Here is a 13973-nt window from a genome sequence, read left to right as displayed (position 1 = left end):
AACCCTGTCCCACCCCACTTGGGGTGTGATGCTTGAATCCACTTCTCTTTATCTTCCACACATTGGTCCTACTTCTGACCTCTGGGGTCAAGCAGAACAAGTCTCATTTCCCTTTGTTATGACAGACCCTTGACTGAAACAGGAAAGTTAGAAAAATTGAAGGTTTCAGGGAAGAGAGAGAATTAGTTGAATTTTGGATGAGCTGAGTTTAAGTTATACATAGCACATCTAGTTCCAGATACCTAATAATAAGACATTAGAGATGTTAAGACAGAAGTCAGAAAAGAGGTTATTTGCAATTTTCCAGTGTGTATACATACAAATAAGAGTTAGGACTAAGTATTGGGCTCAGCATTGGAAAGACCTGAGTTTTATCTTCAGACATTTACTTTTTGTGTGACCCTCGGTCAGTCACCTTTATTTCCCTCAGTTTCCTCAACTGTAAAATGGAGATAATAATAGGTCATTGTCAGAATCAGTGAGTTCATAATTATGAAGTGATTGGCACAGTGTAGGTACTTAATAAAGGTTTGCTTCCTATATATCTTCTTTATATGTAGTTGTTCGCATTTTGTCTCCCCTCATGAGTCTGTAAGCTTCTTGAGATCAGCTTTTTGCCTTTGACTGGCTTTTGTCTTTTTTGTATTTATAGCAGTTAGCACAATTCCTGACACATAGTAAGTACTTAATAAATGCTTGTTAACTTGACTTGTTGACTTATCTATCATCTCTTGCCTTCAATTTCTTTATTTCTAAATGAGGGATTTTACTGGTTGACTTCTAAAGTTCCTTCCAGTTCTAAATGTCTTATCCCGTGAACATGTTCAAAATTATTATCCTGTATTAATGCAAGAACATAAAGTACTTTTTGGTACATCAAACTGTTATGCATGTTCCCTACAGGTTCCTGTAACTTAATTAAGGATAAGCATTTCAGCAAGCAGTTAGAGATTATTCATATTCAGTGTTTTCTGTGATTTGGGGTAAAAACTTGAATCTCCCACATAAATTGAATCAGAGCTTAGTCCAATCATACTTCAGTATAAACCTGGCTGACTGGGAATTCTCTTTGATAAGTACTGAATCTTTGTACCAGTAAAAGATTACAGTTAAGAAATGCCATTTTTAGTCTTGAATTCATCTTTGACTTGGATACATGGATACATATGTATTTCTGTACTTTGAATTTTATTTTTGGTTAAAATAGCTTTCTAATATTTCACACATTATCTTAAAGAGTTTCCTTAAACAATTCCATTTTAAACTTAGTCCAATTGGGGAAACTTTTGCCCCCAAATCTTGATTTCTACTTGAGTATGCACTAAGATTTCATTTCCTGTACATATTGCTACTTCCACTCAAGTGCTTTCTTGTGCCTGGAGGTGACCCTGGGTTCTAGAAGTCTGAGCCATTAGACTTCCTGCTTAGGCAGGTACTACCAGGCTGGAAAAGCTGTCTCTGTTATCTGATCACCAGCCTGGCTACATTTGAAGATGCCCAAAAAACAGGTTGACTGCAAGGTGGGAAATTTTTTAGTCATAGAAGCTCTGCAAGATCAGTGATGACTTGCTTTGGTAGAGCCAGTATCCACCAATAAAATTAGAGAGCTCTGAAGTATTGCTAACCTTCTCTGAAAGTCCTACCTCCAGTGACTCATTAAACAGGCCTATTCAAGGAATGGGTGTTACCTCACCCTAAGTGAGCACCTGAATAGACCTTGGCCTAAAGAGGCCAAAGTCTCCCAGTGCATCCTGGGTCTTCTCCAGTCATCCTGATGAATATGGTCACTGAATTCAGATTACTCTGGAGGAAAAGTGAGGCTGGTGAACTTGCACAGCCCTCCCTCACTCAAAACAAAGTCAAGTGCAAGTCATGTCCTCATTTCTCTGATGGCGTGGTCTTCTTTGGCAGCGAAGGATGAACACAACAACAGTGGAGTAGAGGTAACCTCAAGTTCCAGATTGGTAGTTCAGTGCAGAACAGATTGTTGTAATAGGATTGATTATTGCCTTAGTAAGTGTGGAGAGGCTTCTGCTAGACGTGCCAAAAGGGGCAGAGTTAAGGGGGAAATTGTGGTGTTTGGTTGGTTGGTTGGTTGGTTTGCTTTTGTCACAATAAAATGATTAAATTATATTCTTGAAAGATAAGAGTATAATTTAAGTAATATAATATATAATATAATGTAAGTAAGAGACATCTATGCTAAATAAGATGATTTATTTTTCAGAAAGTTTTATTCATGCTTTATGCTTATAACAAATTACCCTTGTAACAAGTAAAAATGTTTCTACATTAAAGCAATAAATGGATTTGCGGGATACATACCAACTCAGAAATACATGTACTATCTTTAAAAGATAATTATCTCTTCAATTACTGTACATTTAAAAGATTGCAACCCAAAGTCCATCCTGTTGGTTATTGGTGATGTTATCCATAGGTGACGCTGAATATAGACACTTGAATTTCTTAAAGCAATTATTTTATCTGTTAAGGTTTATTTGTTGTGTGTATACTGTATCTGATGGAGGTTTTTCCCCCCATGTGCCTTATAGGCACATGGGCTCCTTCATAGAGTTGAATAAGGAGTCTCAAAATGTATTTGCTCATATTTTTTTATTGTTTTTGGTTTGGTTTGGGTTTTTCGGAGGAAATTAGGGTTAAGTGACTTGCCCAGGATTACACAGCTAGTAATTGTCTGAGGTCGGGTTTGAACTCGGGTCCTTCTGACTTCAGGTCTGGTCTATCCACTGCACCACCTTCTTATATTTTATATTTATAAAATATTATATTTATATTTATATTAAAGAATTATATTTATAGAATTTCTGTTCTTATATTTAAAGAATTTAATGGATTTTTATTATTGGATTGTTCAGATTATAAAATCTTCTTGCCAAAATTTGATTTCATGTATATTTATGGATTATCAGGTAGAGATGCATGTAAATTAGGCTTATGACTATAATTGTTATCCCTGGTCCTAATTAGTCAAGCTTATGAGGGCTGCTCTCCAGGTGCTGAGAATTTCAACATACCTATAATGTCTCCATATCTCCTTTAATGTTGCCTATGTGATCAGTCTCAGTCACAGACCTGTGTAGCCTTCTATAAAGATTTTGTTAGCATTGCAAATCTTACTAACATGACTTCCAGAGAGAAGAGCCTTCCAAGAGGGTGATAATAGCTAGCAAGGATAATAATATCTTGGTGCTGACACTACAAATGTCTCAAAGGGATCACATGTGCAGGAAATCATAGTGCCCCCCATTGAATAACCAGAAATTATTCAATCTTACATGAATCCTTACCTATCCTGTGCCTTGTTAGGAAGCTGTGTGCTTTTGGGGGGTTTTGTGCTATTTTTGTATTATGATATATGAATCCATTTGTCTTTTCTCTTCATTAAGGCTGGGTAAGCAGCTTCCAAGGAGGTCAGTAGTGCCAAGTGGCAGTATGTTAATTAATCACCACCTCATGTATGAGAATTAGAATTCTGATCTTACAATTAGAGTGATCCCCAGGAAAAGGAATAGAGCACAGCAGCATCTTTGGAAATTGTGTTGTTTCGAAATAAAATCAATGCCTCCGAGGTGAAATTTAATCATTGAACACTTTCTGCCACAACATAAGAGTCAGAGTTACAACACTGGTCCTTTTGCAGCATGATGCACAAAATATTCATGGTAGTGATGTGCTTTGGGAGAACATCTTTCCAAGATCCTCAAATAAAATCTGAAACCCTGGAATTTTAAGCTGGAAGGCCTTCAGGTTATATAACCAGAAGTTTTTCTCAGTTCTGCTGCAAGTCTAGCTTTTAGGCTTTAGAATTCGTAGAAATAAATCTGCTATAAGACTTGGGGAGGGCAGTGCAGCCGATGACTTCTCTTAAATGGTTTGAAACCTCGAATGGCTGAAGACCCTTGGTTGCTCTGGCGTTGAAAGAATCTTTAAGACTGCCCTACACCAAAAGCAAACCCTGGTAAACATTTATGCCTTGTGGTAGCCTCCATCCTCTTCTTGTGGCCCCTCCCCAGCTAATATCCCTTCTGCCTCATGGATCCTAAGGCCTTATATTCACTATTTACCAGGACAGTGGGTATGCCCTGAAAATACTTTGAAGCACTAGGATATTGATTAATTACTACATTTCAGCTTCATTTGCATTAAACAGGACCCTAATGTGATTAATGCATCTTCTTTTGTATAATTTTCTGCCAGGCTCTCTAAGAAAGTAAGCCAAAGTTACGGATTCATTGCTTCTTCTGATTCCATATATCTGCATCCTAGCATAATGTACCTGGTATGTTACATGTTGCTTTTTGCTGACTGGGATTTATTTCCAGTGTCAGAAAAAGGACAAGATGATTATTTAAATTATCATCTGTACTGACCTATCAGGTACTCTGTCATACACACTACACTGACATAATGAAACCTGTTGTGTCTGAAGATACTACCAATGGAACCTGAGACCTGGAAATTATAACTTTATCTTTCTCATTGTAGAGTATAGAAGGTCCCATTGTATTAAGGTCCTAAAGGCCATAAACTTGCTTAGAGAAAAAGTATTGCATTTGTAGTTAAGTACAAAAAGGCATTATTTTGATAGAGCTTCTTATCAGGTCCTGTGAGTGTATTGAGATGCTTTAAACCAAAGAGAAATTGAGAGCCTGTTTATCATTCTTTTTTCCCCTTGTAGTTCCAATGGAAGACCCTCTTAGGGAAATGGCTGAATACATGGACTCCAGTCGTGATGAGGTCTGGGAGAAGGCCTCATGCAACAAACAAGTCACCTTTTTGGTATACCGAGAAGGAGATCAGTTGAATTTCTTCCGTGTAGTAGATAGGGGAGATGGCACTTTAACACCATTATCTGAATCCTTAAGGTAAAATGGGCTTGGATCCCTCTGCCTTCTTCAGAAAGGGGAATTTTAGTAGAACATTAAATATATGTTAAATCTTTTAAATTTACTGAGATTTGTCCAGATAATTTCATTATATGGATAGATATTTTTGTTCACTTTTGCCCAAGGGGATAAAAATGCTTAAGAAATTCTAGACATACCCTCAGTTTGCTAATTCAGATTATGTTAATTCTGATGCTGGCCTCCTTAATCTGAAGGTTTATAGTACACTCTTGGAAAGATGCTTGAAAACCTAACCTGGAAATTTCTTTATTAAGTTTGATTCCCTTTCTGGCACCCCCTTAGAAAAACTATGAAAAGATTACATTTTTACATAATTTAGATACATATTGGGTTCAGAGCATGTTATTCAGTAAAAGCTAAATTCAGCATACTTCACAGAGAGGGAATTTCATTTTCACTGGTCTTGTAAAGGGGCTGTGTTGTGATCAGCATCTATCAAGTGCTCAGTAAGTACTAAGTGACCAGCTGATTTCTATGAAAAAACCTTCACTACTCAGAAGACGTAAGATATTTTCAGGGAAACAGTATTATGGAAAGAGGTCTAATCTTGGAGTTAGAGGCCATGGGTTCAAATCTCAGCCCCAAAACTTTCCTATGTGATCAAAAGCAAATTCATTAACCTTATGTGCCTCTGTTTCCTTAACCATAAACCAGAATCAATAATACACTGCCTTGCTTCAAGAATTGTTGTAAGGAAAGCTCTTTGGAAAACAGAATTGTGAGAAGTTATTACCTTCGCTAGGTGTTAGGGTAAAATAAACTCTCTGTTCACAGGGTTGAGAGTGAGAGTGGACCTTCAGGATCATATCTGCTCCAAACTTTTATAAATGCATCCCTTGACATGTTTTGCCCAAGGTTCTCCATCTGTTATTTGAGAGAACCAGAATTCCAAGGATAAACTAGAAAACCTTATAGTTTCAAACTTAATTGTTGAAGTCAAAATTAGTATATCTTATTTCTTCAGTAATTCCAGTGTGTGAAGCATAATTGAATCTTTCTTTGATGATCTGAGGACCTTGTGTTTCTGAGTTATAAAGATGAACATAAGTTATTGTCATTGTGTAAGTGTCAAAGAATTTGTGGTGAATATGTTCTGGCCATAGGGTGTACAAGAAGTACATATAACAGTGTGGAAGGTGCTGTTAGACAGTAAAGAAGATATATTTTCACAGATCGCTGAAAAGTGAAATAGATTGTAAATACACAGAAGGACATGAAGTAGGTGCTCTGAGGTACTAGGAGGCAGGGATCACTTCCTGTTATGGTGTCTAGGGAAAGTTTCATGGAGAGGATGGCATCTGAGCTCAGTCTTGAAGGATGGATAAAATTGTATCAGGAGGGAGGAAATCTGGGTGTAAGAAAAGTATAAAACAAAAGTTCAAAGATAGGAGCTTACAGAATATATTTGTTGAGGGAGTGACAAGTAGGCTATTTTGGACAAAAGGACACTTAAAGGCTGGAAGTGTGATTTGTGCTGGAACTCTGATGCCAAGCTGATGAGTCTTGGATTTTGTTCACGTAGTGGGTTGTGGGGAATGGTTAAAGGGTTTTGAAGGAATGAAATGGCCTAGTCAGACTTGGATGTTAGCCAGATCAGTTCTGGCAGTGGTGTGTGTAGGATGGCTTAGAGAGATAACAATACTTGTGACAGGGACTTCTGCATTAGTGCAAGGTGAGAAGTAATGAGGAAGTTACTGTTTTGTTTTGCTTTGTTTTCTAAATAAGTCCTGGATATGAGCTTATTTTCTTACCATTTCCCTCCTTAGCTTAACACTGGAGTTTTCTTCTTGGCATCATTTCGTTTTTCAAAGCTTTCCTCTCCCCAATTAAAATCCTCAAGTGGTTTGAGAGCATAGGACTCAATTGTTGCATTGACTAGACAAGGGTGTGATAAGCAGCAAGGCTATGGGGACAGGCTGCACATGCCTCACAGAGCCTGATTGTCAGGACACTTGGCAGGGCCTCTGTCTACAGGGAACCCATGTCCCATGAGAAGCAGAGAGCACCTGCACCTCTTCACTCAGGCTGTGCAGTCTGACAGTGACTATGGCGGTTTGGATCTGTGTTAGCTCATGTGGACATGGTGACTTGGACACTGGCACTGCTTTGGCCATTTGTTGATGGGTGTTATTGGAAATAAGACTATTCTGGTGATGCACTTAGTCAGGTGATGTCACAGGGCTAGTGGTGAACTAGAAACCTTATTACCTAAAGGCTTTTGAAAATAATTGTGACTAGATTTACTAAACTACATCGTGTTGAATGAATATCATATATTTAAATATCAGCCCCCCATCCTGAATCTTACTGAGTTTCCATGAAACCATGGAAATGATCTTCAAGTAAGTCCTTAAAAGCCATGACAGCAAAGTAATAAGCTGTGATCTGTGGCCTGATCAAGCACAATAGGCTCTGGGCAGGAGCCCAGCCATCTCCTGTTTGTGCTCCATGGGACAATCATATGTTTTGTACATACCCACTAGTTAAGACATGGAAGGCTTAGAAACTGCATTAACTTGGAGCAAGCAACTCCATCAGGAAAGTTTCAAAGGTTTTCAAATACTGACATTTTAAAAATTACTATTTGCTCTAAAACACTAATGTAAAGTACTATATTCAGTCTAAAATGAATAATAATTATGTTAAATTTTAGCTATTTATCACTTTAAAGGAGATTTCGGTATGACCTCATAATGAAACTTAATGGTGAATCCTGTTTGGAATAAAGATTCATCTACTTTGAACAGCCAGTTTTTTCTCTTTTTTTGTATGTGTTTTTTAGTCTCCTGTAAGCATTTATCAGGTTTCTGCTATATCGAAATCACTTTACAAAAGGATTCATCATGATTCCTTAAAACTGTGAGCTCTCCTGGTACACATTAGAATTATCTGATTGACAAAATTTTAATTTATAACAAGAGGCTTACAGCCAGAGGACCAAATTGGGACTGCCACCTATTTTTGTATGGCCCTGAGCTACGAATATTTTTTTATAAATACAGTGAAACTTTGTTTTAAAATGTAAAAACTATCCTTAGCTGCAGGCAGGTAGTGGCTGTATTTACCCCATGCTGTGGGGTAACCCCTGATGTACACACATCATATAAATTAAGTCCACTTGTAATCCTTAGAGTCCCAGTCACCTACAAGCTTCCTTTGTACGAGTCCCTTCAGGAGGACACATTCTTTTCTGTGTTTAGAACAGCACAACCTCCTTTTTGGAGTAGGGGAGATGTGTCACTCTGACCCAGTGCCCACTGACTTTTTTGTATCTACGAGATCACTTCCCAGAAATGCTGCAGTCCTGTGGACCTCATGGCCCTAATTTCTTTAATATGCATCTTGTAGCCTGTCTGAAATTAGCACAGACCTGCACAGATTAAAGATCTGCAAGGGGCCTTAGAAGTCATTTAATCTTATGTCTTAATTCTGTAGATGAGAATACAGAATGATTCCTAGAATTAAAAGACTTGCCCAAGGGACAAAGCTCAGAGGCAGGGTATGAGGCTTGGCCCAGTGGGTGCTCTGTGCTGCCTTTGGTATATCAGGCATCACCAAGTGTAGATGGTGTCTTCTGTCTGGGTCATTTTATTGATATTCACATGTATTGCATCTTTTTACAAATAAATAAATGCACTGCTGGCCAGGGGACATAACTGTTTTACACAAACAGGGATCTGATTCTGAGACTTTTCTCTGTTTTGATCTTCTTCTGAAGCTGTAGGATCCTGCTACAGCAGAACTTTAGCTATGGGTAGTCAGCCTTGGACATAGATGTTTGTGCCAGAGCCAGCTAAACAAGAACCACTTGTTAAATTTTCTTTGGGAGCATTTATACCTTAGATATATAACAAATGCTACAAATCAAAGCTTGCTTTATTGTTTTGTTGATTGTTTGAATTTAGGAATGGAGAATATATTAGTAATGCAGATTAAGTTTAAAAGTATGTCCAGGGCACTTTTTTTCCCCTAGAAAAGCCAATTGTTAAATATTTACCAGGGCATCTTTGGACATAGATGTCCACAGGTATAATTTGGCCATATTTTCTCACGAAAGAGTACCAGTAGTAGTCATATCCTCTTCTTTTCAACAACTTCCAGTGAAGACAACATAATGAGACTCCAGTATCTGGTCATCTACCTTGCAGAGGGCCAGGGCCATTTTGTTAGTGAGAGTACCAGCCAGGAATGATCATGACATCTGACTGGCATAGACTAGCCCAGAAAAAGTGACTCACTACCAAAATTGGTTGGTGTTGTATTGGGGAGCTACCATATGCATCATTGCCACAGACTAACAATGCGACTCAAAAGCCCTAGGGAACTCCACTGGACCTATGTCATCTAGTCCCATGATTAAATATTCCCTCTTCCCGCTTAGATGTGAGGAGGATTGGGGAGAGATTGTCCCCATTCTTCTTTTCCACTGGGACAGGACTGCTAGTGTCTGTAACAGGATTCTAATGGAATAGTTGCACCTGAACAGGAATATCCTTGTTTTTGTTAACCTGAAAGTTTGGTTAAAGAAAAGGCAACAGGCTAAATGCATACATTTATTATTAATTAATTCCCCTTAAAGTAATGGTTACATAGTACTATGGAGCCAGATATTATCTGACTGCTGATACAAAAATTGGCCAGGCTTAAATGTTTTAGGATAAAGAAGGTGTTCTGTGTCCTCCAGATTTATGGTCTCCATGAGTGATTAACTAAACCATTAGAAAGGAATTTCTTAATTCCACAGGTTGTAAATACAATAAGATAATAGTTTGACAAAGTTTCAATTGAAATTATGACTTAAGATGCCTGTTTTCTTTATCATTAACATGCCATAACATAGTATATGTCCACAAAATATTAAGATATGTAAAACATCCCATTATTCAGAAAAAATGTCTTAGGTTAAAGGTCTCATAAGGAACATTCAGCCCCCAAGGCATGCTCTGAGTTTGCTTCAGAGAACAAAGAGACCATTAGGTCCAGGCTCAATTCAAGCTCTGGCCCTTAAAGTGCAAAATTTATATTAAATATTATCATTTTCTATTCTCACAATCTTATTTTTAATCTTTTTATCTGATCATTTTACAGAAGTTAACCATTCACGCCAAGCAATTTTTCCTTGTGGTTATTATCTTTGTAGAAAGAAATATTAAAGATAAGACAGGAGGGAAATATTTGTTGGTAGATTTAAACTTGTTCAGGCACTCAATGTGTGTTATTTTGTATTGTAGTTATTTATGAGTGTGTCATGTTTTGCTACTAAACCGTGAACTCTTAAGGGCAGGGACCACCTATTAATTTGTGTATGTTCCCCTTGTGACCAGAATAGTGTTTTGCTCATGATAGGAGTTTAATAAATGTTTGATGAATGAGAGTCTTGTGTACCTGGGTTAGCAGAGCTGTCCATCTGCTTCTAAACAGCCTGTTGTACACTGAAGATCTAATGGTTTTCCTATTTACTATCATTGGTTATGAAATAAAATCAAATATGTATTTGTAAATGATATTTTATAGTTTGCCTTTATAAATATATAGTTCATACCAGGTTTTAGGCTAAGATTGTATTGTTGGTCCTTGAATTTTAATACTATTTGACCTTTTTTCCTCTTCTCCCTTTTCTTTCATTTATATGAATTCACAGGATCAGGAATACATAACAAATAAGGGGAAAGACATAGAAGTAAGGGTAGTCAGAGTACCTTGGTTCAAATCCCTTTTCCTGCTACTCATTACTTGTGTGACCTTGACCATGTCACTTAATCTGTTGGGGTCTCAATTTCCTCATCTGTAAAATGAAGTGTTTCGATTATGTAATCACAAAGAATTCTTTAATCTACAAAGTCTATGACTCTGAGCTGGCAGGAACATCTTTAAAAGTACTTGAAGTTTTTATCTGGTCACAACCCTAGAAAACATTCTTGTTCCTGTTAAATGGGTGTTGGTGATTTTGCATTTCTTAGAAAAATCTGTGAGAACTAGGTGCTTATTAAAAGGCAGCATGGGCATTATACACTCAGCCTCTGAATCCCACCTCAGGTACTTACTGGCTCTGTGCCTTAGGCAATTCATCCTTAGTCTAACACACTGAACTCTAACTCTTGTGTTCCTTCTGGCCTTAAATCTGTGGTTTTTGATCCTAAGAGATTAGTGTTCTTTATTTTGCCAATTAACACGACTTTACATTGCTTAACTTCTCAAGATCTCAATTTCTTTTTCCATGTAATTAAAGGATTGGGCTGTGTGTTCTTCAGCTCTTCTAAATGAGAAACTTCTGTGACTCTCTTCTGCTTAATTAATTTTGTCTAAAATTTGTCCCAAATCTGCCAGGCCTAGAGGCCTGTGGGCTACCCGAGTCTTCTTACCTCACCTCCCGAGGTCTTCGGTTGGCCAAACCGGATGCTCGTATGAGAGAAAGGACGTTTCAGAGTCGAACAAGGGTTGAGCTTTATTTCAGGGTCTAGTTACAAGTGCAGGGGATTTCTTCCTTAGGAGGGATAGAAGAATCTCCCAAGGAGGCAAAGATCTTACAATAAGAGATTGGAAGTAGAAGTACAAGCGGGGAGAGAGGGGGAGGGGAGAGAAGGAGAAGAGGAAAAGCGGAGCCTTGTGTCCTCTTTGGCTCTTCACGTGCTAAGAGAGCTTTCAGGCTTCCCTGATCCTACTTAACTCTCCAGTCGCATAGTTTGCATCTGAATACCGTGCTGTTAGATAACAATAATGTGCCCAGATCCGGGACAATCTCGAGGGCGGGGAGATCTCTCTCCCATCACATTTCTCACGGGAAGAGGCGGAAATACATGAGATAGCTCGGTTCACCTCGATTCCCAGCCGTTTCCTGGGGGGGGGTCTCGTGAGAGCTCTAAGATTTAGAAGTTCCCACCTTTACCCGCCCGAGACTGTCCACACGGAATTGAGCTTCCAACCCCAACACAAATCAGTCACATTTATTTTTTTGAGAAGGTATTTTAATTTGCTGCTTCAAAATGTTATAATGATTTCATTACTAAAGTGGAAGAAAAAAATCTTAAGTTTCTTGGCCATAAGATTCAGGTTGAAAGATCATGTAACATTGTAAAAAGATGGTCCTGTATGAAATGGAAGCTTTGCAAAACTTTCTGAGTCATGTACATTATTAAATAATTAGATCTTTCCAGTTCAGTGAGACTGTATGTCCTGTATCTCAGTTCTTTTTGTTGTATTTTCAGATGCATATTTTTTAAAAATTGTATTTGGTAGGCAGAAAAAATTTTCTTGGCCCCTGATTATTTACCACTATATAAAAAATAAACTATCAACATTCCTCTATTTGAAAGAATTTTGTGCTATTCACAACTGCTGAGGATCTCAGAAATCATGCTGTTTCCAAAAGAAACAAATTTGTGGAAATGTTGCTGATATTCTGGCATACAAATAGATTTTGTGTCTTAGGGGTACAGTTTCCTTCTCCATGTGCATCTATAAAGTATATACCTATATCTCCTTTTCTGGAAACAGCAAAACAGCCCAGATTTCATCAGCGAAGATGAAATTCTTTTTTTTATAAAAATTAATGTATTTGTTTTCAGTTTTCTATAATCACTTTCTTAAGTCTTAGATTTTCTCACCCTCTTTCCTTCCTCTCCCCCTGAGACAGCTTGCAATCTTATATGGGTTCTACATATACATTCTTATTAAACGCATTTTCACATTAGTCATGTTGCAGAGATGAGTGAAGATGAATGAAAATGAATGGGAGAAACCATGAGAAAAAAAAAACAAAATAAAACATAACACAAGAGAAAATATCCTGCTTCATTCTATTATCCAATTCCATAGTTCTTTTTCTGGTTGTGGATGGCATTTTGCCTCAAGAATGCCATGTTTTAAATCTTTGCATTGCTGTGAAAAATTCCTTGCACACTGTGATTGTTACTACGTACAATGTTCTCCTGGTTCTGCTCCTTTCATTCAGCATCAGTTCATATAAGTCCTTCCAGGACTCTCTGAAGTCTTCCTTGGAATTCATATTCCAAAGTTCATCATTTCTTATAGCACAGTAATATTTCATTACATTCTTATACCACAGCTTGTTCAGCCATTCCCAATTGATGGGCATCCCCTCGATTTCCAGTTCTTGGCTACCACAGAGAGCTTCTATAAATATTTTTGTACATATGGGACCCTTTCCCATTTTTACGATCTCTTTGGGATACAGTCCTAGAAGCGATATTGCTGGGTCAAAGGGTTTGCACATTTTTGTAGCCCTTTGGGCATAGTTCCAAATTGCTCTCCAGAATAGCTGGATCAGCTCACAGCTCCACCAACAATGAATTAGTGTTCTAACTCTCCCACATCTTTTCTAACATTTATCAGAAGATGAAATTCTTAATAGATTTTGAACTTAAACACAAAATTCTAAATGGTGATTAAAAACATTTCTGACATCACAGAATAAATCTGATACCATAGAACAAATGGGGGAAAAATCTTTCCCCAACCTCCCTTTTGAGGTACAAAAATCCCAGAAACTGAAATGAGTACAATACACAAGCCCCATACCTTAATTGAAATACACAAAAGTGACAAAGTGGGGCCTTAAAGACCATTGTCTAATTCATTTTGGTCAAGGCCACTTAGCCTGCAGCAATCTTGAAATAGTTGCAAGGGGACGGTACCAAATAAGCAGTAACAGCCATGATTCAGAAAACCTTTCTAGTCAGAAAGAGCTACTGAGATCACTTCCTTTGAATTTGAAAGCCATGTCACCTCCACTCCCCGGAAGTGGATGGTTCAACCATTTCATGCCCCTTTCTCATATCTTCCTACCACTTCTACATATATACTGATAGGTTAGTCTTGTTTCCTCTCCTCTTCTGTGGGAAACTGATGAACGTATTCTCTTTAGAGGTGGCATTATCACTTTCAATAAATGGAAATAAGGGAAGTGGACTGCCCGATTTCCTCCCCTGGGTAGAAGTGAATACTTCAGAAGGATTGCCAAATGTGCCTTTACTGGCCAACGGCCACTTTCCTAGCATATTTAGCCATAGGAGGTAATGAAAT

The 13973-nt window shown here is 37.9% G+C and overlaps 1 protein-coding gene across 10 annotated transcripts in view; it reads left to right on the top strand.

Annotated features, from left to right (window-relative positions):
- ZFAND4 (zinc finger AN1-type containing 4) overlaps window positions 1-13973 on the top strand; it is a 60160-nt gene that overhangs the window by 22581 nt on the left and 23606 nt on the right. For all 10 annotated transcript variants that reach the window (XR_011971550.1, XR_011971549.1, XR_011971551.1 and 7 more), the window contains one exon: window positions 4703-4889. Coding sequence is in view for 7 of the 10 variants with exons in the window: in XM_072628503.1 (XP_072484604.1) it covers window positions 4703-4889 (187 nt within the window). In the remaining 3 variants the exon portion in view is untranslated. The remainder of the gene's footprint in view (window positions 1-4702; window positions 4890-13973) is intronic.

The sequence above is a fragment of the Notamacropus eugenii genome, chromosome 1 (genome assembly GCF_028372415.1).
Source record: "Notamacropus eugenii isolate mMacEug1 chromosome 1, mMacEug1.pri_v2, whole genome shotgun sequence".
NCBI lineage: Eukaryota > Metazoa > Chordata > Mammalia > Diprotodontia > Macropodidae > Notamacropus > Notamacropus eugenii.
Note: the sequence above shows the minus strand (reverse complement) of the source record. Positions and strands in the feature narration are given on the sequence as shown.